Genomic DNA, 26,316 nt, shown 5'->3' with positions numbered 1-26,316 from the left:
AGTCCCTGGGCCTGAGCATCAGCCTTGGTGCCTTATGGATGCTATAGCCCAGAGGGACACAGATTTCCTTTTCCTTTAGCTTCTCCCACTCACCCTCAGTTTTGGATTCTCAATGTTATCTTAAGTGACATTTCTTAGGGAATCAGGGATCAAGCTTCTATTCAAAACTGTTCTGCCAAGGAAACCTTTCAGCCTGCAGACAAGGAAAACAGCTATACTTAGCTCCCCAGTACATAAAGGTGGCTGCACAAAAAAACCACCCTCCCAGATCAAGGAGCACAAAGGAGAAAAGGAGAAATCCTCCTTGAGAGAGAGAGAGTGAGCAAGTGCAGCCACTGACTCCTTTCCCCACCACATGGAGGAGGTCTGTTCATCCCCCACCCCTGCTGGCTTTCTCTGTCCACTCAGGGCCCGTGGCACTGGGGATCCTTTGTGTTGCAATAGTTGTGCAGAGTGCCCATGTGCTAGGGATGTGGGAACCGTGATGTGTACTTTGGGAAGAAAAGGCATTATTATGAAATGAGTCACTGTATTTTTCTTACTAGAGTTTCTCATAAGAAATCTCAAACTTCATGTTGCCTCGGTTCTTGACCTATTGCTAGTCTGGAGCTGGGGTATCTTTTTGAGAGTTTTACCTTGAGTTACTCCCTTTCCCAATTGGCACCCTTTTTTCCCGAGACATATGAAGACCATAAAGTTATTTTTTACCCTACTCAGTTATATTCCATTCCAACTATATTTTTTCTTGTCTCTTTATAGAGACTGTTTTCATTTTCAGAAGTAAAATTCTGGCTGGAGTTTCCAGGAAGTTTAAAATTACTAATGTCTGTTTATTTATTGTAGTTATGTCAATAACCATAGAGCTGTATGTATCTGGGACTTTTCAGCATCTGTACATAGCTACTATTTCAGTGTGTCTGGGTTTTAGCCACTCCTGCCGGTCTCTAGAGACACCTCTCTCATCTCTTCTGACCATCATATGTTACATAATTTGCTGAGTGCTGGCTCTTTGCTAGGAGCTCTCCTGGGCATTCAGGAAGCAGAACAAAATAAGAAAGTGCTTTTACCTTCATGGAGCTTAGAGTCTGGCAGAACAAGGCTATGCAAGGGTTTCTTGATGTCATAAATACAATTCAGATAGTCCTAAGTGTTTTCATTCTGCATGTGCATCCTTAGTAGTTCTTTCAGATCCTTTCTACTATTCAGATGCCAAGTCCAAAATTCTGGACTTCCCTTTCTTACTTTGGAACTTAGGCTGTCCAAATCTGTGATCCTTTGACAAATATAGAATAATTGATATTGCATGACCTGTTGACTCATGCTTATAACAACTCAGAAGGCAGAGATCAGAAGACTTAAGGTTGAGACCACGGGCTGGGGATATGGCCTAGTGGCAAGAGTGCTTGCCTCGTATACATGAGGCCCTGGGTTCAATTCCCCAGCACCACATATACAGAAAATGGCCAGAAGTGTTGCTGTGGCTCAAGTGGTAGAGTGCTGGCCTTGAGCAAAAAGAAGCCAGGGACGGTGCTCAGGCCCTGAGTCCAAGCCCCAGGACTGGCAAAAAAAAAAAAAAAAAAGGTTGAGACCAGCACAGACAAAAAGAAAATAGTTATCAAGACTTTCATGTCAACAAATATGCCAGGTATGGTAGTACGTTACTGTAGTCCCAGCTATGAAGGAAGAGAGGTAGAGGAGGATCATGATCTTTCATGATCTAAGGCCATTTCGGGGGTATGGAGTGAGACCCAATGCAAAAAATAAGCAAAGCAAAGAAGGGCCTGCCACTTCAAGTGGCAGAGGCCCTACCTATCAAAGAAGAGTCTCTAGGTTCAAACCCTTGTACCACCACCACCCCCAAAAAAGAAGAAAGGAGGGGCGTGAGAGGAAGGGACATGTACACATGCTAGTGCTGCTGAAAATTGAACATACACATTAAGTTGTTCAGATTCCTTGCCTTACACTTTATCTGAGTTGCAGCTGAAGGTAAAATAGTTGTCAGGTCTCTGTAGCCAGACCCCAGCCACACAGGGCCAGGGCCTTACTGTAGCAGAGTCTGAGCAGGTTTGCCTAGAGATCTTCACCAGACACACCATTTAATTACTAAATCAAACATTTCTTGTCAGGCTACTGTTTGCATTTAAAAAGAAAAACTTCCTCTAGTTTATGTGACTGTAATATATAAGACTGTAATATAAGACTGTAATAAAAATCAAGCAGTTAACTCATAGGCTGGCTTATTTTTAGCTTAGCTGTTGTATTCCTCAACTATGCACAATCTAACCTCTGTGGGCTTTATTTCTCCTCCCAATCAAGGTAGGAAGTATCACATTATCTCAAAATCCTCTCTCACACAGTTTCTGTCAGAAGAAGCAAGTGAAAATGTAGCTAAAGGACTATAAAATGATTTTGAATAAAAGAGAGTTTTTCTGAGACATATAAAAGGTGTGTTAAAAACTCTTGGAGGTACAATTGTGTTATTCTAGGGAAAGTGAATAGAACTTTAAGAAAAATACTTTTAAGCCTAACATTTTTAGAACTGAAGAAGTAAACTATTTAACAATTTGTGCACTAGTTTCTGTACTTGATGACAGACTTCTTTAACATTCATAAAGGAACTTACATGCAAATATAAGTCAGTCCACTCAAGAAAAGAATCTACATTCTCATTTTTGGTAAAAATTTTAAATACTGGGTTAATTTTCTAGGTTTTTTTTTTAATAACTTTGAAAATTCTCTTTTGTGACTATATTTCCAGAATACTGCTACTGGAGACTGATGAGCCTTGCAAGGAAGGAAAAGTTCTTAAGTTTTGAAGAAAGGCTGTTTTTAATATTTCACATTTTCCAGTGTTTTGAATTTAGTTCTTACTTGTGTCCATTTTTCTATTGATTTTGTATTTCACGAGCTCTGATGTAGTTAGAAATATCTTTAACAAATTGTGCTGCGATGAACATTGTTTTGCTGGTAGCTTTAGTGTGGTCTTGCCTTGTAATCTTTTGGGTAGATGCCCAAAAGTGGGGCTGTTGGGTCATAGGGGAGCTCTATGTTTAGCCTTCTGAGGAATGTCCATACTGCTTTCCAGAGTGCTTGAACAAGTTTACATTCCCACCAACAATGTAGTAGGGTTCCCTTTTGGCCACATCCCCTCCAGCATTTGTTATTGTTAGTTTTCCTGATAATGGGCATTCTTACTGGGATGAGGTGGAATCTCAATGTTGTTTTGAGTTGCATTTCTTTTATGGCCAGTGATGTAGAGCACTTGTGTGTCTCTTGGACATTCTCATTTGAGGGGCCATTGGATCTTTGCGGATTTGTTTTGGAGGAATTTAATTTTTTGAGTTCTGAATATATTTTAGATATGAGGCCTTTGTCCAGTGTGTGGCTGGTAAAGATCTTCTCCCAGTCTGTGGGCTTTGTGTTTATCTTGCAAGCTATGTCCTTTACAGTACAGAAGCTCTTCAGTTTGATGCAGTCCCATTTGTCCAACCTCTCTTTGATTTGTTGCATTTCTGGGCCTTTATTAAGGAAGTTTCGTCCTATGCCAAGGAGCCCAAATGTGTTTCTCCTATTCCTTCTTCTAGTGTTTTCAGGGTATCTGATTTTGCTTCAAGGTCTTTGACCCATTTGGAATTTATTTTGGTGCAGATGCCCCTCCATAGACGAGTGGATCATGAAAATGTGGTACACATACACAATGGAATTCTATGCCTCTATCAGAACGAATGACATTGCCCTGTTCGTAAGGAAATGGAAGGACTTGGAAAAAATTATACTAAGTGAAGTGAACCAGACCCAAAGAAACATGGACTCTATGGTTTCCCTCACAGGGAATAATTAGTACATGTTTAGGCTAGTCATAGCAGAAGATCACAATAGCCCAATAGCTATACCCTTATGAACACATAAAAGGATGCTACATGAAATGAACTCCACGTTATGGAAACAAGTGTTATATCATTGTAATTATTTTCAACATGCCATGTGAAACCGTACCCTTTTTTTCTCTCTCTCGTATTCCCTTCCTGTAGATTTACCCCCACTATCACTGTATCTCATCTTAGTACCCTGGATACTATATATGCGTGTATTAGAACGAGGGAAGGGAAAGGAAATACCAAAATCAAGAGACCAAGGATAAAAAGACAAATGATTCCAAAAGCAATAATTACAAAACCATTTGGTGTAAACCAACTGTACAATTCATTGCGGGGGGGGGGGGAGATAAATGAGGGAGGAGGTAACAAGTTGAACAAGAAATGTACTCACTGCATTACATATGAAACTGTAACTCCTCTGTACTTCACTTTGACAATAAAGGAAACAAACAAAAAAATCTTTTAGTTGTAAGTCATAGTGGTATGGTAAAAGTCTGTGTCCTCAAATTTATGTTTGCCATGATAATAAAAACTTTTGGATGGTGTTAGTGTTGCATTTTTCAAAATCAGACAAATATTTACTAATAAATAAAGTCTTCAGGTGTAAGAGATAGTCAAGCTCTGTACCAATGGGCCTCAGTATGAGGCTATTAATGATAATACGAAATCTCTAAGGACCAAGCTCTCCTTTTGCCTTTTAGCAGGAAGATTCTACCAATGCCATAAAACATTTAGGTTATCTTTATCTGACTTGTGACTGATTGGTAAAATAGTCATCAGGTTTCTGCCAACTGACCCTATCTCAGCAGGCTAAGTCTTTTCTGTAGCATCTCTAAGCAGAAGGATTGCTTTGAGGTCCGGACCCAAGACCACATTTAAGCACTAAATCAAAAACTTATATAAAGTCAGAATATTGTTCATGTTAGAAATCTCATCATGCCTGTCACCTGCCTGCAGTAATTTCTCTCTCCTTTCCCTAGGCAGCTATGTGAAGGCCCAGAATGAGAATATGGTCAGCAGGTAGTCCAGGAATAGATTAGAGCAGCAGTACCTGTGGATTGGTAGCTTTTCTTGGACAGACCTTAGCACCACATCTCTGTCCACCCTTATAACTAGCAGGTAGGTGATCTCAGTGAAAATATTGGTGGGAGGATGAAAGTTTTTTTTTTTATTTAGTCATTCTAGACTCTGACACATAAGACAAAAATAAGTATTTCACAGGTGAGATCACTTTTTAATGACTTAGTATCCTGTGCATACATTTTACAGTAGCTTGAGGTTTGAGATTCTTTTCTCTTTTTTTCTTTTGTTTAAGCTAGTTCAAGGTTTTAACTCAGGGCCTTTTTCTTGCTTTGCTGTTGCTCTACCACTTGAGCCATGTCTCTAGCCTGGCCTTTTGCTGGTTATTTTGGAAATAGAATCCATGGACTTTTCTGCCCAGATTTGCCTCAGTATTTCAGGATTATCAGTGGCACAAGATACGGGTGTCTGGCTTCTTCTCTTTTTTTTTTTTTGGCCAGTCCTGGGCCTTGGACTCAGGGCTTGAGCACTGTCCCTGGCTTCTTCCCGCTCAAGGCTAGCACTCTGCCACTTGAGCCACAGCGCCGCTTCTGGCTGTTTTCTGTATATGTGGTGCTGGGGAATCGAACCTAGGGCCTCGCGTATCCGAGGCAGGCACTCTTGCCACTAGGCTATATCCCCAGCCCCTGGCTTCTTCTCTTAATAGTAAGATTCTCCCTGATGTGTTTGCCAACACTGTTGTACATGAGCTATCCCCCAAAGGGTACTTGCCTTTTACTGAATTCAATGAGGATAGGATAAATAGATTAACCAGAATGACTTTGAATAGGATATATCTGGGTCCTCTAATCCCATGTGGGATTTTTTTTCTCATAATGTATCTTGTGTGCAGAGACTTGTAATCTCTCCTTGGCGACCAATTATATCGTAGATTTACTTAGAAATAACATGATGAGGCATAGAACAAGAGGAAATGGTACCAGAGTTAAGAAGTAAAACCAGGCTTTAACCATTGCTTTTTTCCTCACTCCCTGGAGAACCTCAGACATATCATTTGGCTTTGGTCCCCTTTCTTGTTAAGTAAAGGTAAAAGGGCCAGGCAAGCCTTTCCAAGATTTCTTAATCATCAAGTGAAATAATAAGTATTAAATGGCTCATAAAATTGAAAACTCTGATGAACATGAATTATCATCATAATTTTTCTTCCCAGAAAAAAGTCAATTTAAATGCCTTGAATGGCCAGATTAACAAACTATGCTATGTCTCCTTTCTGCTTGAATTGAGAACAACACTCTATGATGTCCATCTATGTGTATTATTTGTCCCCAGAAACTCAACACCCTCAGTTTTGTTTGTTTCCATCTGCCATCTCAGCATCATTTTGAAGCTACAAAACTGAACTAGCAAGAAGTAAAGTGATAGCCCCCTAAGTGGCTAGCCAGACAGTGGTGGGAATTCTACTATGTAGAGGAGGAAGAGGAAGTGTAGAGATCACCCAGGTTAGCACCTTTCATTTCCAGTAGCTGCCTGTGGACCCATGGGTGGAGATAGAACTGAAGGAAAAACCTAGTCATTTCTCTGAGACAGCAGCAGATTTCTCTGGCCCAAATTACTGAAAGTGCATGTTCCTCAGAACACCCACAGCGATACCACTGATGGAGTTCAATGTGTGAATAGATTGTTTGGAAAAATCGTTTAGTAAGCAGATGACTTAGAATTCTCTATTCATTTTCCCAAGGAAACGAGGTTGTGATGAAGATGAAGTTCCCAGACAAGTCCATAAAAGCTGTTACTATCATGAGATATGAGACTTACAAACAGGGGCTCTAACTGTCTATGTTCAAGGAAAATAGCAAGAGCTATTCATTCCACATCCCTGGGCAGAGGGCCAGCACTGAGCAGAATTTCGAAATGAGACAATCATGTATAATATGTTCTTTCTGGCCTTATGCCTCTTTCCCACTGGTGTCCAAGGCTCCTGTGGACTCTCTTCTGGCCAGGGATATGCCTGGACTACATCATTCCTGCCTCTTTCCTGTCTACTCCAGAACTACCCCCTCACAATGTGAGATGTGGAGGAGAGGTGAACATTGCACAGCGAGGACTAGTTGGCTACCTGGCTGTGGGAGCTGGCAGTTTTCAACCGTAAGCTGCTGCTGTCTAGGCAGGTTCTTTGTAACAAAAAAAACCCTAAAAGTAGGCCAAGTTTCTCCCTGTTTTTTATAGCTATTTACCCTTTGCTTTTAAAATGGGGTTGTTAATCTGTGATTTACTAATTTCTAGAAATTAATGAAAAATAGGTATTTTGGGGGGTTTTTCTGGTCAAAGTTAAACGCTTTTCATTCAATTCCAATGATCCTTCTCCCACTATTAAATGTTGTCTCAAACTTTCAAATTCTTCAAAATGTCTATGTTTTTACCACATTTATCTGGCACCAGAGATTCCATAGGCAGAACTAATGTTGGTTAGGGTTTATTTTTAGCTCCTGTGTGTAGGTGAATGTAAACTGGAAAATCCCCATGATGTGTATACTTCCTAAAAAATAACTTCCTTGATTTGTTTCACTGATTTCATTTTTAGAGGTTTCATCTTTGAGACTACTTGGTATTACTTCCCTAGACCTATAAACAATAGTTTTCTAGTCATCAATTCAAAGAAAATAACTTTTAAGAAAAGTGAAGGAAGGGGTTGTGTGGAAGGGGTAGGTGAAAATGTTAAAAGGGGTGAAATCGATTAAGAGGCACTGTATTCATAAACTGTTCTGTTTAATGGTAAACTCTGAACAATCTATGCAAAAAAAAGAAAGAAGAAATCATTTTCTATGCTTTTTTATAGTTCCTTGTATCCCTGAGCCCTCTTGTGCATTCTATCCTTCCTGTTCCCCTTGAGCCACAGCGCCACTTCTAGCTCTTGCTGTTTATGTGGTACTAAGGAATCGAACTCAGGGCTTCAATGCATGCTAGGCAAGCACTCTAACACTAAGCCACATTCCCAGCCAAGAAGAAGTCATTTAAAAGAAATAACTAAGATATCCAACTTCCCTAAGTGGTGACATCATCAACAGGCCTAGCTTCCCTTCAACTGAGACTCATTCTTCCATGTTAAAGTATAGAAATGAAACACTTGGGGGAAAGAAGAACTCAGGATAGGCAGAGAAGTGTAGAGTAAAAGACTTGTGCTTCACTGTGGGAACTGGGCAGGTGACATGGCCTCATAGAGTGAGTATCCTCCCCTCTGAAATGGTGAAAGTCACACCTGCCTCATGGGCATCTCATGAGGACTCATGCTTTATCTGAAGCATCTGCATCACATATGTCATCCACTACCATCATTGTCTTTAAAGAAACAACATCTGCCCAGTGGAATTCTCAAACTGCTGCTTTCTTTTCCACTTTACCCCTTTTTTTCTTCAGTTCTTGAAGAAGTGAAATTTGGGACAGACTTGTTCTTCATTTTTGTTTCTTAAATTTTGCTTTTTTGTGCTCATCCTGGGTCTCAATCTCAGGGCCTATGTACTGTCCCTGAGTTTTTTTGCACAAGGCTAGCACTATCACTTGAGCCATGGCTCCATGTCTGGCTTCTTTTGTGCTTAATTTGAGATAAGACTCTCAAGGACTTTGCTGCCTTGTCTGGCTTTAAACCATGATCCTCAAATCTCTGCCTCCTATGTTGCTAGGATTACAGGAATGACCACTGATGCCTGGCTTTGTTCCTTCTTTTTAAGACACATGCCTCTGCAGGGTCTCATGGCATTGTGGCCTAAGATTGTGCTCATGTCATATTTATTCTTTGCTTCATTGCTTCTCAGTCCCTAACTCCACCTTCTGTAGCATGTCACATTTCAGAACACTGATGCTCCTGAAAGCCCCTAGGCATTGCAACCTCTATTGTACAAGAGTCACTTCTTTTTTACTGTATTCTAATCAAGTCATAAAGAATTGAAAGCTGTTCCAGTCTTATACTTTAATATTACTTTGCCCTAAATAAGCTGATATAATATGTTGAGCTTTTACTCTGCTTTTATTGTTTACGAAAGGCTTTGTGTTTGCAGAGTGTAGAGAGCTGTCACATACAATAACTTATTCAGTGCAACAAACCTGAGAAGAGATTGTATCAGTCTTGAACCTTTTCATTTTGAAGGGACAGGAAGGCCAACTCAGAATGGCTTAGAAAAAATAGAAAGGTTTTTGGCTTCTCTCCCTGAGAAGTCAGGCTGCAGGTAGAGCTGGATCAGAGGCACAAAGAAATCATTAAGGGTAACCATGCTTTGCTTCATGTTCTACTGTGTTAGCTTCCATGTCAAGCTATATGGTGGTTAGTTCTGGTAGCTATAGGTCTTCATCCAATGGGAAAAGAGAGCAGGCACATGCACCTCTTTGAACTAATGAATTTAGCATTCCAATTGCCCTAGATTGAGTCATGGGCCTATTTTTGGAGTCAGCTATGGAGACAAGATTTCCTGAAATGGGGACACATTAGATGGATGTAGAGGACATTATCTCTCAGTATGAGATCTGAATATTGTTTCTAGGAAATAAATAAGTATCCACTATAGGTATTATATTATTTGTGTATTTGTATGTGTATGCTTGCATATGCACCAGTGCTGGGGCTTGAACTCAGAGCCTGAGTGTTGCCCCTAAGCTTTCGTGCTCAGGGGACACTCTACTACTTGAATCACAGCTCCAATCTCAGCTTTTGTGATAGTTAATTGGAGATAATCTTTTTTTTTTTTTTTTTTTTTTTTGGCCAGTCCTGGGCCTTGGACTCAGGGCCCGAGCACCGTCCCTGGCTTCTTCCCGCTCAAGGCTAGCACTCTGCCACTTGAGCCACAGCGCCGCTTCTGGCCGTTTTCTGTATATGTGGTGCTGGGGAATCGAACCTAGGGCCTCGTGTATCCGAGGCAGGCACTCTTGCCACTAGGCTATATCCCCAGCCCCGGAGATAATCTTTTGTGCTCAGGGAAAACTCTACCACTTGAGTCATAGCTCCACTCTCAGCTTTTGTGGTAGTTAATTGGAAATAAAGAATATCACAAACTTTCCTACCCAGGAAAGCTTCAAACCATGATCCTCAGCTCTCAGCCTCCCGAGTAGCTAGAATTATAGGCATGAGCCACCAGTACCCAGTTTATATATTATTATTGTCATTTTTTATATATAAGGAAACTGGGCCTTAGAGAAGATAGGCCAGTTATCTAAATGTCTCAGTCTGTGACCAAGGCATGCTTAATGCCAAGAACTTCTTACTCAGACTCCTACCCTTTTAGAATACTTCCATCCCTGAGTATGAGAGCAAATGTGTGTGGCCACTAGGCAGAGAGGAGACAGTATTGCACACTTCAGGCCTCCCAATCCTATTTTGCCCCTAACAAAGCATAGGCTTAGATCTTTCATACTTTTGGTGTGTTTCTTTCTTCTCTTTTCTCAGAATAGTGTAATACCTTCCCTTCCCAATCCACATTGAGACCCAGATGAGGTATTGGGAAAGGACTTTCAGAGTAGCCTTTCTTTTTTACAAACTCCATATGGTTTGTGAAGACATCAGGCTTTATTTATCTTGTTGCATTTAAATATGCGAAACTAACCATCAGAGGGTTGAAAACTGGCCCTGGAACAAGCCAGCAATGAGTGTGTCACCTTGTACTTACCTTTGCACTCTGCACCACTGTGATTTGATCAACTCGGGGCAGATCATTTTCAGCCAAGGTAAACATGAAAAATTGATAAATAGTAGAATTTTTAATGTGATCTAAGACTCACGTTCAGTGAATTGTCTACTTTTAAAATATGGTTGGGTTATTATCTTAATTTGATGTTGTATAAAACAAAATCAGAAGAAATGCTTATATATAACCAAGAGAAAACAGATCCAGCTCTCAAAATGTGCAGACCAAGGGTTCCACATTACTACATTAAGTACTGTCTTGAAAAATAATCTTATAGCACCAAAGAATCATTTCCATCTGTGATGCCTTCATATGATATTTCACATCTGAAAACAAACTTTGGCAAAATAGCTGCAGACATAGATTTACACCCATGGCAGCGAGACATACCAGGAAAACCTCACAGCTAGTGGATGGTCGTCTGGTCATAGTGATGTGGAATTGGCTGGTATACCCACAGAGCTGTTGAAGTGATCAGTGGTATGGTTGCTGGTATCATGGCCCCAAAGATCTGTCTCCCGCCCCTCATTCCAACCTTAACTAATATTCATGTTCCAAGGGCCTTCAGACAGGTAATGGAGAATGGGCTGTATAACTTTCCTAACAGCAGCCATGTTTGTCAGATAGTTACCAGCATTGCCATCTCTTGCATGTGGCCATGTTGAATCAAGTCCTGGCATATAGCATCTACCACTGAGTGGTGGAATAATAACTGCTTCAATTGAGGGTGTATTGAGTGTGACATTGGTGAGTACCTGTGTTTGCCCAGTTCTGTACCCATTGGCTAATTTGCTTATTAAAATATGGTGATGTACTTTAAGTGTAAAAAAATAAGCCTTCACAAATGTAGTATATAAAATAACTCGTTTTTACATATGTGTTATAATATTTTATATATTTTTGTTAAGTAATACATATTGAAATTCAATATTCACAATGATGGGGATTGAATGCAGGGTTTTGCCACTTGCTAAGCGGGCAACCTATTCTTGAGCTACACCTCCAGCTCTTTTTGAATTATTTTGTTTGTTGGTTGGTTGGTTGGTACTTGGTATTGCACCCATTGCATTTAAACATTGTAATTAACATTGCACTTAGTAGGTAAGTGCTTTGCCACTGGTTATTTTTGAGGCAGGGTCTTGCTTTATGCTCAGTCTAGCCTGGGCTGTGATCCCCCAGTATGTGCTTACCAGTGTTGCTAGAGATGCCACATGCCACCACTGAGCCAGCCTTGGTGCCTCTTCCATAGCTGGGATCGAAGGCTCATGTGCCTGTGGAAAACAAGTTGGTTTCCACATTCCCCTTGGTCTTTCTCTCTTCTAAGGATTACAGACCTGAGTTACCTTACTCAGCTTCCTTCTTTCTTATGGAATTATAACAAATTTCAGGTAATTTACTTAGCTCACATTAAGTTTCTACTGTGAGTTCTGGTCTCCCTTGTATTTCTCCTAATCCTATCTCAGTAGGCTTGAGTCCCATGCTTCACCCCAAACAACTAATACCAGTCACCTCCCTTGTACTGTTGAGTGGCCTTCCACATGATGTCACTTTCATGTCTTACTTTCCTTTTTTTCCTGCCTCTGGGTCATGATTTATTGTCATTTTTCTCGTTCCCCACCAAAGGCTCCTTCATAGTCTCTATCCTAGATTTTCTTTGCTTTCTCAGCTTCTGTTTTTCAGCCAGACTCATTCCCTGTAGAGTTCATCCTGATCTGATGGCTTTAAACTGCAAAGTGCACAAGGTTCCCTACGTTGTGTCTGCCTTTTCCAAGGACCTATACTTGTTCTGGTTCCACTTAGACATCTGGAATGACTCTTAAAGTGGCATGTTTGTCTTAGTCCATTTATGAACTCTGAGGTCTAAAATGCAAGCTCTTACCTGAAAAAATAACTAAGTAAAGAGAGTTGGGGGCATTGTTCATACAGTGGGCTGCTTGGAGGCCCTGCATTCAATCTTCAGTACTGGAAAGAAGAAAGAAAAAAAAAAGGAGGGGTGCTTTATCATTGCACCTCTAGAAGAAAAAAGAAATGCCATATCCTCATATGGTAGAGAGCAGATTGGAAAGCTGGGCAAAGTAAAGTCTCCAAGCATTTTTTGGCGGTGGCATTTGGGATACTGGGATTTGAATTCAGGGCCTCACAATTGCTAAATAGGCACTTTGCCACTTGAGCCACTCCACCAGTCCTGTTTTGGCATTGGTTATCTGCAAGATAGGGTTTCTCTTTTTGCCTGGGTCAGCTTGGACTGCTATCTTCCTCTTTGTTCTTTCTTTTGTTGCTGGTACGATGACAGGTGTGGATCCTCATGCCTATTGATTGATTCAGTTAGAGTCTCATGAACTTTTATGCCCAGGCTATCCCCAAACCATGATGCCCCCAGTCTCCACTTCCCAGTACATAGGATTATAGGCTTGAGCCACTGTTTCTGGCTCTTCAAAGTCCTTTGTAAGCACACCTGGTCCCATCCATGAAGGCAGAGCTCTCATAACTTAATCACTTCTTAAAGGCTGTACCTCTTCATAGTACATTAGCAATATCTAAATTTTGTATGGAACACAGTCAAGCCACAGTAAACATAAGACTGATTACTTGATTCTATGTTCCCAAGCCTGCTCCCCTTTCCCCAGTATTTCCTACCAAGGCAGAGGGCATTTTCCTTTCTGTGGTTAGCTATTTAAAATACAAACCTGGAAGTCATCTTTCAATGATCTCTTCCCCACCCCCATATCCACATCACATTCTGTTGAGTCTCTTCAGATTATCTTCCACTTCTCTCTACCACTCATCTCTTGTAGGACCATTGTCTCTGAGGGGACCATTGCAGTATCGCACTACTGTTCTCCCTACCTCCATCCTTGTCTTGCAATAACTTGCAAGATGAACATTTTACAATGTCAAGTCACTCTCCTCAGAGTCTTCCATACACATATCATCTTCCTAACTTTAGTAAAACATGTTACTCTTATAAAGGCGATACAGGATTTGCCCCTTTTGTTGCTGGATACCCTATCTCTCCCAGTTTTCTTTCCTTGGTTTACTTCCTGGATCCTCCAACTTTCCACTGAGAATCTTCCTCAAAGCATCAGTGCTCTTTGCCATGTGCTTATGGAGCTTGTTCTACAATCAAGTCTTTGTATAAAGCTCATCTTGCTGTCTGCACAGCCTTCTCTGAACATGGTTAATCCACTTGTTAAATACCTGACCCTCCATGGTATATCTCCTCTGAACTTGGAGTACACAACTGGTATAATTGCTGGATAGGTTGGATTCCTCTGTGTGCCTTGCTGAAGACGAAGGGCTCTCTATGCATACAGAATCCTAAAAAGCAGTGGTATTATCTGGGTAAGCGTGGATGTACTTGCAGTCTTCCCAGCATGCACCATATATTTGTACCTCTGAGTTTTTCCTCTAGATAATCCAGAGCTTTCGTTTTTGGAGGTAAATATAAAAAGTATTTTAAAAAATCAAGATGAATTCCTATGTGAAATCCTATTCCCATGATAGTGCTTCCTTACGAGTGCTTGGGGAGCAGGGAACCAGAGGCTGTGATTTAGTGACAGGGAAGTGAACTGACCCTAGAAACACAAGAACAAGAAACTTCTAATGAGACCTGACAGTTCAAGGGCTGAAGAGGGAGGCTAATCTTTTTTTTTTCTGCCCACCCAGTCTATATACAAATGTAAATATGCCTCTGCAACAAATTGCCAAATGTGGTTTTAATTTGTAAGTACCCTGCCTTGCCTTTCTCTTCCTCCATTTTTCCTTTTCTTTCTTCTCTTTTTTTCTTCAAAACTAAGTCACAGGTTTTTCACTTTTTGAACTGAACATTTCCTCCTGTCACTCTTGTCACCTCTTCTGATGTCCCTTTTCTTCCAAAGACATTTCCCCCATTGTTGTCAGAGGATTGTGAGATGAGAGTGGACTTCTGTTTTTGAAGTTCCCCGAAGAAATACATGTGCTTTTTTAAAGGAATTTTAAAAAGAAGTAAGACAAAGACTGAATCCAATCTGAGATTTGAAGAGTGTCAGTATTGGGGCATCATACTTTATGTAGTGTTCGCAGAATCCATTGTTGTTATTTATGACCCTGTCTGCCTTCCATTGTGGACTTCTTCCAGCCTTGGGGAATTTACATCATTCCTAATAGCAAAAGGCTTTCTGGTTCCCACAGAGTTGTTCAAAGCCTGACTCATTCTCCTTATGTTAATTGTTCAGCCCCGAAAATATAGCACTTATTGGGTGTGGTTGTAAAGGGAAAATCTACTGTACTTACAGGGCATGTTTAGAAGTGTTTCACACATAAATCTCCATTGCTCCCAATCTCTCTCAGTCAATCCCTTCCTTCACCTTTCTTTCTTTCTGATTGAACTTTTAAAATATTGGGGTTTTTTTTCAGTCCACTAGTAAATTTTAGGGACTAAATCTAGAATAATAATACATTGAAGTCCAGTGTAATCCAATGAAGCTAATAATACTTGAGTTTATTATTAAAATTGAGAATCACCCATTATGACTTTCTGTGATAGCACTGTTAAGAAAGCTAAAGGTTCCTCATGACTCAGTGGTGTGGGCAGTGATTGGGTACAACCTATGACATCCATGTGGGAGAAACCCAAGCATAATGATGGCTGCTGTCTACCAGGTTCTCAGAGGCTGTCCCTGTTCATCCTCATGTAAGCCAAAATAAAGTAAGAACCTACTGGTAACTTAACCAGAACTGTCCCTTGTGGTGGCAGCATTGCATTGGAGTTTGATGTGTGTGGAAGAATACTTAATGTAAGTATTCAGAAAACAAGAGAAGTTAACACCTTGCTTGGATTATCAACTTACTAAGCAAAAGGAAAAGATTCCAGAAGCATAGCATGGACCACTAGTAGAGGAGGATGGAGTCTTTCATATTTTATAATTACATCCTTATGAAATTTCCATGGGTATGTAAAGAAATGAAGCAGATAATCTATGAATTGTATAAAACCTTGGTGCTGGTGAGTATAAGAAAAAATAAACTCCCAAGTTTTAGTTTATCAAGATTGACAAGCTCCAATTTTCAAGATACTAATATTAGAAGGTTTAGCCTGATATAGTCTTGAGAAAGGATATATTTTATAGAGAAAAATATTGGGAATTTTTATGATAATCAGGGTATTAACCACTGTGCCATGTCTTCCTGTAAATATGCTGTGCCTAGCTCAGTAATTCTGCATTTGTGTGTCATTTGGACCACAGAGATACCAGTCATGGCCCTGAGTGCCATGGTTTGGGATCTTTTAAATAAAACTAGATATCTGAACTTGTAGACTATAATTGTTTTCTCTCATGCTCAGCTCTCATTTCTGATTAAATCTTTGTTATCATTCCAGACAGAAAGAGTTCTTCATGGAATATCTGATTATTTTGCTGAATGTACCAAGTCCTCTTCCTCCCAGGGTAAACGCAAGAGAAATACTCTGAAAGAAATGTAAGTCCAGCAGGTTTCCTTTTTTAATTTTTGACTTCTTGCATGTATGGCTGGCTCACCTGAAGTCTAGAATTAAAGAAGAGTACATGGAACCTAACTAACCACAAAACTCCTGGCACTGATCCTTGCCCTCAGTCTCATACTTACCCTTCCCACTATCCTATTTCTCTTGCTTTCTGGACAGTAGGAGTAGAGTCCTTGCTTCATAGGTATGTTGCAAGGAATAATTACTTATAAGTCTTTGAAGATGAAAAGCACTTGCTGATCTTGTGTTTCATATACTTTCAGGTGAATACATACAGATACAAAAAATGCATACCTTTTCTAAGATGCCCATTCTAACTTCAATATAATTATGATAATCTTTGTGTCCCCAATAGCAGTGGGAAGAACATGAAAATATGTATGTATATATTTGTTTCTGCAATAAAGCTTAGCCAAAATAAATGTCATAACTTCAGTAATTTTTAATTTGGTGGCTGAAGAAGTTTCTTGCCATTCATAAAGTTCTTGCCATTCATAAAATTCACCATCTACTTCTTACAAAAGGTCTTCAGTCTCTGAATTTTCCCTATGCAGTTTCTGTTCCTCAGAGTTTACAATTAGAGTGACAGTTATCTTTTCAGTTATATATCCTGTAGAAAAAGAGTTTTAAGTTTAAAAGGAGGGAGGGAAGGGGACAAAGAAGGGAGGAAGGCAGGAAGGAAAGCAGGCAGGCAGGCAAAACAAGTTAAGATACATAAACTTCTATTTAAATAGCTAGAGCTACTTCCATATGGTTGATAAACAAACATTGACACTAGCTGAATGGTAATTGTACTGAGTAATATCTGGAAATAGCCTTAGTGAAATTCCAGATTATTCTTTATTCACAAATAGAAATGTATTGTGCATATTCGCATGCTTTAAACACACATACACATACACAACCTAAACTTGGAAATATCTAAGCATGTACTACTAGAAAAAAAATCAACTTTAGGCAATACCACATACTATGAAATAAATAATAAATAAACATATGAAATACATTCATCTATTTATTTCACCTAAAATGTGAACTCCATTGTAATTTCATTGATGACCCAGTGTTCAAAAAATAAAATGCATCCTAGTAGAATAGAAAATATGAAAGTGGTTGCTTAATCCAATCTGTATCATTCACTGTGGTCTGTATTTTCATATTTGTTGGGGTAGGGGAGGCAAGGAGAGAGCAGGGCTTGTTTTTCAAGTGTAAGAAATGTGTGAGGGGATTCGGAGGAAACCATGCCATCATAGCTTCTCACGGCATGCAATTTTTTTGTTATTGTTTGTTTTAGTGTGAAAAGAACTAAAACAAAAGGCAGCATTGTGTGAGCAAATCACAGAGCAGAAGAGAGACTGCGGTAACATCTAGGGACTCAATGACTGCAGAGGCACCCAGAAGGGCTGCCATCAGCCTTCCTTCCTCCACCCCATGTCAGAATCTGTGGGACAAAGGATTACATAAAACAGCAGAGAACCACTGTACAAAACTGGAAAATGTTCGTCCAACCCAACAGCCAGCAGAAACCTCATCCTGGGGAGCAGTTAGAGACAGGACTTCTGAGTGGGTCCTGTCTCTAGCTGTGAGTCAGCATCACCAGGTCCAAAGCAAAGTCCAGGAACTGCCAAAACATCACAAAGTCGCAGGAATCGCGGCCCTGTGGAAGACTCTGACCACCGCAAGAGAGTTTCTCTTGGAAGTGATCAGTTCATCCCAAGAGAGACACGAGTGGAAAAAGCACAGCTGTCAGTGTTTTACCAGCTTCAGAGTTGTCAGATCCGGGGTTACTTCTGGAACAAAATTTGGCAAAAACCATGGCCCAAGAAGACCTGCATGTTTTGGAAAATTTTCTCCAGACATCTTACAAGAAAATAACCCAGGGCAAGCACACCACAGCAGCTGAGCCATAAACAATGAAAGCTTAGCTCCCATCTAAAGCAGCCCAACAGAGAAATGAAAGAATTGGCAGAATTGAGGTTGGAGATACAATGTCCAAATCTGTGATGACAAGAGAGCTGTGTATATAGTTGCTGATACTTAAAAGGAAATCAACACAATGAGCACTTCAAATAAAGCTTATATATGTGTTATATTTCACTTCGATACTGTCATTTTCAGGAGGCTGAATGGTTATTCTAACAATATTGCTACTTTCCTGTCATACTATATGGCTATCTTCAGAAATTGTTTCAATGATAAAGGAGACCATTTGCACAAGGATTGCATGAAGAAATCAGTTGCCCTCCCTGCCCCTCGCCGCCCCCCCCCCCCATAATTGTGCAGACATCGGGATGGAATAGGTAAGTGCAGTGCTTGTGGTGCTGCAGTTCAGTCCTAAGGTTTCAATAAGCCCTCTTGCTTCTCAGCATGAGAAAATAGGCTGTATAGTCCTTGACCCAATGTCAGTGTCTGGAAACATGTTGGAAATGCACAGATTAGGTTCCACTGCACACCTGCTGAATGAGAAACTCAGATTCTTGAATTTGCTCAAGCTTGAGAACCTCTGGACTAATTGAAGACAGCCTAATGTTCATTTCCTCCAACTCATCATCCAGGGCCACATGTGGCATTGTATACCCCGGATTCCCTCAAACTTATAAAGCACCTGGGTTCAATGCATGAGTCACTCTGTTCCAGGATCTATAGTATGACAGCCACAGCACCTAGGGAGCTATTACTTATACTTGCTGTAATTGCTGGATGTTTACAGATAACTCATCCCAGCATTAGATACAGGAGTGGCTTGCTCTTGCGTGTCTCTGTAACCTGCCTTGGTCCCACCTCCAAGGTCTTGGTTACCAAAATCCAAGAGGAACTTGGTGGCCAGACTTTCCAGTTTCCCATTCAGAAGGCTTTGTTGTCCATTTAGATTTCCTCTTTGATTCCACCAAGGAAGAAACAAAACCTAAGAAGCCACCTTAGAAGTTTAATCTGGACTTTTCTTGTACAGTAGAAGATGGAATCTTATGTTCTGGACATTTTGGACAGCTTGTATAGAAGCCTAAAGTCATTGGTAAAACAGAAAAATCATAGGAACACTATCCACATGGAATACTGCAATAATAAAATCACAGTTCTTTCTGAAAAGCAGTTAGTTATGTGAGAGGTATTTAAGATACCTTTTATGAAATAGCTTAAGAACCCATATTCATGATTGACTTATGGATACATAGGAATTTTATTTCCAGATTATCAAGATGAAGGTGGACTAGAGTCTGAGTACTAGGTGAAGTCTCTTCTTGCCAAATTATGGCATTTATACAATATTAAATCATTCACATAATATCATCTTAAATTATTCAAAGTCTACTTGCCCAATATATCCTTTTGTCTGCTTACCATTAAGTGGTTCTTTAAAGTAACATCTACCCTAAGAAATAAAGAAACTTAAAGTGTTAAATTAGCAGAAGAATAACTCAGAAAAGGCCCAACAAAAATAAAGAATATGGAAATAGACATTATAATTGATTGTTTTTCCTGGCTCTGTCCTTCCCTTTCCTAGGGTGAAACATATAAAGAAACAACCATTTTCACAGCACCATTCTAAGTCCTGAGCTTCAGTCACAGTCACCAACCCTGGATGCAAATATGAACGCTATTTCTTTGGTGTTCTAAATTCTACCTGGGAACTTGTGCTTACCTATGATGTCAGCTACAACAACCTCATCAGAAACTTCACTGGTATCCTTTCCTCTTCCCTCCTAGCTTTTCTCCAATTCTCAGAAATTCCTAATCAGAGGGTTTTATAGGCAAGGAAGAAATTCAACACAATTCTAACCCCAGTGGAGGCAACTTAGCTTGTATCTCCTGAGAACATGTTAGAACTTGATTTCTGTGGCCCATCATAGCCACCCCCCACCCCACCCTCTTCGAGGGATCAGTGGTGTAGGGTATATGTTCTTTACTGAAGATCAGACCTCAGTGTATCTCATTGGAGGTACAAATAACCTAGTTTATAAGACAAGAAACAGCTTCCTTTAAAAGCTCCCTTTAAAAAGTCTTTAAAAATAAAGAATAATCCTTCTAGACCAAAGGCTACTGTCTACTCCAGAACTGAGAGAGAATTTGAATTGGAGTTAGCAATATTTATTGAGAAGTTTTTGCTTCATTATTTGACACAGGCTTATTGGTCAAGTGCAATACTTGTAATTTTCTTTTAAGAAAAATGTTGGCATTAGGGTTTGATATGTTGGAGTAAATAATGACTACTATGATCTAAGAAGGAAAAGAGCACATTTGGGATATAGGTAGAAGTGATCTTTCTCGTAGCCTTCTTGTACCATGGATTTTAATAGGAATTGCCTTGGGCTCCCCCACACTGTAGCATACATTTGAGGAGTTTTGCCTTTAAGCATTTTCCTTCCAAATGTCTGAAACATCCCTGGATCTCTTCTTGCTGTTTAAATAGCTAGTTGATTCTTTGGGTGTTTGGAAGTATAAGGGGGGAAAATTGATGCCAGTGGGGTTTTGTTGTCTATTGGGTGAGTTATGAAAGGGTCTCCACTGTTGGGAATAAGTCTTTTGGTATTCTTAGCCATCTTCATAATTTGGCTAAAAGTGTAAGAATGATTTACAACCAACATTTATATTAGAAACAAATTCCTCAGCCACCTAATACTCTAAATTAAAATTATATTCAAGTCACTGTGATTCAGATGCTTGGAAGAGATGCTGATCTAATTCAGTTAGTGATATAACTTTTAACTCCCGCTCTCAATGTCTTAGATTCTAAGGCATTGCCACATGCTTTCAAATGACATTTAAGTAGATGAGAGTTAGGTTTTATTTAATGTCCCCATACAAGAAAGGAATGGGAACAGTCTATGTGATTTTTTTTTCTTATGCATTGCCTTTTCTTTGCCACTGGAGGTTAACTGATTTCTAGATCTATTGTGTGTAATTTAAAAAAAAAAAAAAGGAAATTTGGTTTAGAGAAGGGAGGGAGTACTGTACCAAAATTATTGGACCAGTGGTAGAATCACTGCTTTCTTTGTATGTATAAGACCCTGGGTCTGGTCCTAAGCACCACCAATAGCCACAAAAGACTTGCAGAAACTTTCTGTGTTTTGATTTATGAAGACTATAGCTTATCTGAATGAAACATCTTAAAGTCTATCTTGGGGGCCACAATGGGATCATAGTATAATTGTTTTCTTTTTGGTGTCACATTTGGATTGTAGCACAAATTGTGTGTGTATCTGTGGCCTTTGATTTCAGAAAGAACTTGATGAGGGCAGGCACAAAAGGGAAGGAAACCTCCATGGCCAAGAGAATGGCCTGGGATTAGTGTCGCCATTCTGAGTTTCCTTGAGCTCCTTGGCAGGCACCTCCATAATAGTTCCACAAAACTTCAGTAAATGGAAAGCCAAAATTTCTCTCCTTAGCATGCTGTGACTTGAATATGGAACTCATTTTAATTTCTTCTTTTTCTTATGAGGAAATTTCCATGCTTGGTTTGTCAGGACAAGAGTTTGTTTCTTGGTATTGAAACACTAATGAATTGAAACATGTTCGAGCAAGTTAAAAAAAATTAAGCTGGTTTTTCTTAGTTCCTCAGTGCAAAATAAATTGAGCATTGTAAAATGAAGTTAATTCAGGTAATTACTCAGTATAGAAGTTCTACCCATATGTATCATTGGTATTACAACTTCAGGGTATAATTAAATGCTCAGAAATCTAGAGAACTTCCTCTAATTTGGTTTCTGTATATATTTAACAGAACAGGAAACAAATATGTGTCAATATGCAGTGTAACAGAAGGGACTTGAATGGATGAGACTATCCTCAGTTATCTAGAGAGAGTCAATGCTAGGTTTGAATTTAACTATATTCAGTTGTTTTATTTGCAAACTGGTATTAACATATTACATTTCACATTATAATTGCCATTATTGTTCCTTATCAAAGAATTGGTTCTTACTTTGGCCCTAAGCCTTCTTGAGCAGGTGCCTGAAGATATAAATTTAACAGACTCCTGGAATAGCTTTCTTCCATACAGTTAGAAAGCCTAACTGACATAATTGCAGGAGATTTTCTCCTATTGACACTGCCTTGTCCTATTTCAAACTACCTAGACAATTTGGCAGTTGTATATTTTCAGAGGATGGAACTTTAGTGGATATACACCTGTTTTATGAATAAATAGAGAACATTGTTTGAAAATTTGGGGTCAGTTTTATTCTCTAAAAAAGAAAAGATTTAGGTATAGAAAATCTAGGTTATTGTAAATCATTAGGATTAAATTGGCCCATAAGATTTTGGAGTAATCCTTACCATACGAATTTGTTCCTACTTCTCCCAACTATGCCTTAAAATGGACCTCTTGGGTGAGGCTAAGTACACGATTTTGACTATTTGTAGAGAATCTCCATATTCCTGAAGTGGATTTATTTTTCATGTTGTAATTAGAGATAAGAGTCTCAGGGACTTTCCTGCCCAAGCTATCTTTGAACCACAATCCTCAAATTTTAACTTCCTGAAAGCTAGGATAAGAGGAATGAGCCACTGGTGCCTGGCTGTTTTGTATGTTTCAGGAGAAATCACTAACCTTTCAGGCCTCAGGTTTTTCAGCTTTCAAATAAAATTATTTAATATTTCAAGTGCCACCATAGCATTTAGAACACTGAGGTAGGTATACTACTCTATGTGTTACTCTTTCATCCATTTAAAAATGGTCTGCACTGGGCGCCAGTGGCTCACACCTGTAATCCTAGCTACTCAGGAAGCTGAGATCTGAGAATCGCAGTTCAAAGCCAGCCCGGACATGGGGCTGGGAATATGGCCTAGTGGCAAGAGTGCTTGCCTCATGTACATGAAGCCCTGGGTTCGATTCCCCAGCACCACATATATAGAAAATGGCCAGAAGTGGTGCTGTGGCTCAAGTGGCAGAGTGCTAGCCTTGAGCAAAAAGAAGCCAGGGACATTGCTCAGGCCCTGAGTCCAAGCCCAGGACTGGCAAAAAAAAAAACACAAAAAAACACAAAGCCAGCCCGGACAGGCAAGTCTATGGACTTATCTACAGTTAACTACTAGAATACTGGAAGTGGCTCTGTGGTTCAAGTGGTAGAGCACTAGCCATGAGCTGAAGAGCTTAGGGACAGCACCCAGGCCCAGGGTTCAAGCCCCCCCCAAAAAAAAAAGTGCTTTGCTTCACTGACCACGTGTTGGACTTACATAAATAGTTTCTAGTTCAGTCAGACTCTCTGAGGTTGGGCCTGCACATTCATATTTTAAATCCCTTTGAATATTGTCATGCGATGCCATAGGTACTATTTCTTTAAATATGTTGTTTGTATGTCTGCATGTAAGTGCAGATGTGAAAAGAGGGAGGCTTGGCTAAGAAATGATTAGCAATTGGAAGAGGGACTTTCTGAAAGTGTACTCTCAAATGAGTAAAAAATTGGGGGCGGGGAGAACAAGGTGTTAGTCATGCACTTTAGTCATACAAAAAGATATGTTTCCTTTTCTCCTGAGGCCCCTCCAAATTTGTTCTGCTGCTTTAGGCCTTAAACATCTGAACACACCACTCTGTCTTAGCCAACTTTGAGAAATTGTTGCTTTCATTTTGGAAGATGAGTTTTTAAAGCACCTAAATAATTGCCTGAAATTTGTATCTAAAGCTCTGGGGTTTGCTTTTGATCCATGATCATTAATATCATTAATAGGCTCTGAAAATGCGTGTTGAGTCTCAAGTTAGCATTTGGCACAACTTTGGAAGAATGAATGCTTTTTAAATAGTTTGGCTCAGAAAGCGTATCTGAAATAACCCTGTGGGAAAATCAGAAGAGTTTCTCATCCTCCAAAGGATTACCTAGGATGAGATACTGACCTTGTATTTTAAGTTCAGTTACATTTCTTTAAACCTCATTCATTACCCAGCCTGGTTTATTTTGGGGGAGAGAAGTAGGCTATGAGAGAGGCTCTACAATGATGTACAGTTCCTTTGTTTGTCTTTTGCTGTCTGCACAGTTCCCAAAAGATTTTTATCATAATGTGTGTATTTGTGTATACATGTGTAAAATATTTCAAAGAAAAGACACGATTCTGCATGACATTTACTACAACTTTTCTCTTAGAAACTGAGCTGAAGATTTCTCAGGCTCAAAGTGATCAAACCCCAGAAGGCAGAGTGTGTCAGGGTGAGCAGAGTGATGACCTCTGCCTAGAGAGAGGTCACTTCAGCACATAAGACTCTAAAGGGAGGAAGAAAAAGCAAGTCCTCAGCAGGGAGTTTGACTTGCTTAAGGGCAGGAGAGACTTTATAAAAGAGTTCCCAGTCTCCCACGCCCTCTCGCCTGCTCTACCCTTACTAGTGCTGTCTCTGTGCTTAACACACACACAGTTTTTTTCCACTCACTGCCTCATACCCCTTTCTCTACCTGCCCCTAGAACTATGGACAGATTGGCAGACCCTGCACCAATGAAGACAGGTGATAGATTGAATGGGAATTTGTGTAGGCCCAGTGGCTCTTAGGGCTGTTTTCAGTTCCTTCTTAGCATGCTTGACTGGTGAGAAGAACACAGAGAGCTGTTTCCCAAACACTGTTGCTGCCTGGGAGGGTTTGTACCAGCTTATCCATTACTCTTGTCAGAGTGAGAAGGTGGAATGGTAAATCAGAGCAACCTCCAGCCAGGATGTGGGAGACTGGGCTGGGTGTTTGGGACATATCCCAGAAGGAGGAGCCTAGAAAGAGCTTCCTGTAAGGACGCAGGAGGTTTGTAAAATAGCAACATGATTTTGTTTGTATATTCTCCTTCAAGTGTGTGTGTGTACCTTTTCCCAGTGTCATTTTGCTCAATGCAGTGATTTCTTGAGCAGAGCCACAGGCATCTGGAAAAACTTTCTCAAGTAGCTTGTAGTAAAAATGCCTGAAAAATGCACCCGAAAACATTTCTCAAAGGGAGCAAGAGCTCTCTGTGCACAGGTTGCAAGGGATCTGTGCTGCTGTTTGGGAGGGTTGTTTTGATGAAAGTAAGAAAAAGAAAGAAGGAAGCAAAGAAGGAAGGAGGGAAAGAGAGAGAAAGAAAGAAAGACCATCTAGTTAAAATAGCATCTCATCTAAAATCTAGTTAAATCTTAAATCCTTTTCCATCCATCTAGGAATTTTCTGCAATACATCGGCAGTGCTTACCCTTGAAGGTAGTATTTTTCACAACTGGTTTATCAGATCTTATGTCGTGAACACTCGTGGTAAAAAATGATTTTGGCTTTTGTTTTGTGCAGTTGTCAGGTCTAATTCCAGGTCCCAATAATATTTTAGGAAAGCTGGCTGGACTTGAGAGAAAACTTCACTTTTCTGCCAGCAGATATGAATGTCTATCTAGGTCAGCTAATCATCTATGAGGGCAATCCTGGAAGAAAAGGAGGTAAAAGTTGCACTTGACACTAGCTCCTACTTATTCCAGAAGAAATAACCACCATGCAGAGCTGACAGCCATGAAGGGAACCTCCAGTAGGAAAAAGCTCCCATGGGGAAACGGGGCATTTAAGAAAGACATTTTGTGATGCCCCCTTTCCCCATGGGAGCTTTTTCCTACCAGAGGAAACCAGAAACCACTGAAAACCAGAGTCAGCAGGGTGCTTGGTAGCTCACACCTATAATCATAGCTACTCAGTAGGCTGAGATCTCAGGATCTCAGTTCAGAGTCGGCCTGAGCAGGAAAATCCATGAGACACTTACCTCCAGTTCACCACCAAAATCCAGAAATGGAGCTGTGCTTTAAGTGATAGAGCTCTAGCCTTGAGCTAAAAGATTAGGGACAGAGCTAAACTTAGGTCTTGAGTTCATACCCTAAAACCAATACAGAGTGTAAGAAAAAGGAGACAAGCAGCAGAATGGGAAGGGGAAGGAAGAGAAAGAAAAAAGACCAGAATATCATCCCATCCTTTCATAAGGATATAAAAGTGGTTTAAGATTATGCTTGGAGTCTTCTAAGGTCAGGTACTTCAGCTTACCTCACTTGGCACTGTTTTTATAAAACAGTGCTTGGGGGGATAGAGAGGAAAAAACTGTTCTAATCCTCATTATTTTCAGGCTATAGACAATGATCTGTACTTCCAGACCACACACTTGTGTGGAATTTAATTGGGCACTAAACTTTTTTCTTTTTTTTTTGCCATCCTGTAGTTCTTTCTTGTCTTGAATGAGTTTTTCTTTCTGCTACACTGGAAGCAGGCATTGAATTGATCAAGGGAAAAAGCCGACAATTTGTAGAATCACAACTGGAGAATCTAATGTGTTACCATAGCTTAGTATAATTTCTTTTG

At 40.0% G+C, this 26,316-nt stretch overlaps 1 protein-coding gene across 1 annotated transcript in view; it reads left to right on the top strand.

The window, feature by feature from the left end:
• LOC125353258 (SLX4 interacting protein) overlaps positions 1-18,146 on the top strand; it is a 69,524-nt gene extending 51,378 nt beyond the window's left edge. The window contains 7 exon segments of the mRNA XM_048348799.1: positions 15,927-16,024; positions 17,344-17,374; positions 17,377-17,561; positions 17,563-17,613; positions 17,615-17,787; positions 17,790-17,894; positions 17,897-18,146. Of these exon segments, the coding sequence (XP_048204756.1) occupies positions 15,927-16,024; positions 17,344-17,374; positions 17,377-17,561; positions 17,563-17,613; positions 17,615-17,787; positions 17,790-17,894; positions 17,897-18,024 (771 nt within the window). The 3' untranslated portion in view covers positions 18,025-18,146.
• Positions 18,147-26,316: the final 8,170 nt, after the last annotated feature.

Source organism: Perognathus longimembris, chromosome 6, assembly GCF_023159225.1.
Source record: "Perognathus longimembris pacificus isolate PPM17 chromosome 6, ASM2315922v1, whole genome shotgun sequence".
In the NCBI taxonomy this organism is placed as follows: Eukaryota; Metazoa; Chordata; class Mammalia; order Rodentia; family Heteromyidae; genus Perognathus; species Perognathus longimembris.
The sequence above is the reverse complement of the archived record's forward strand: the minus strand, read 5'-3'. Positions and strand labels throughout refer to the sequence as shown.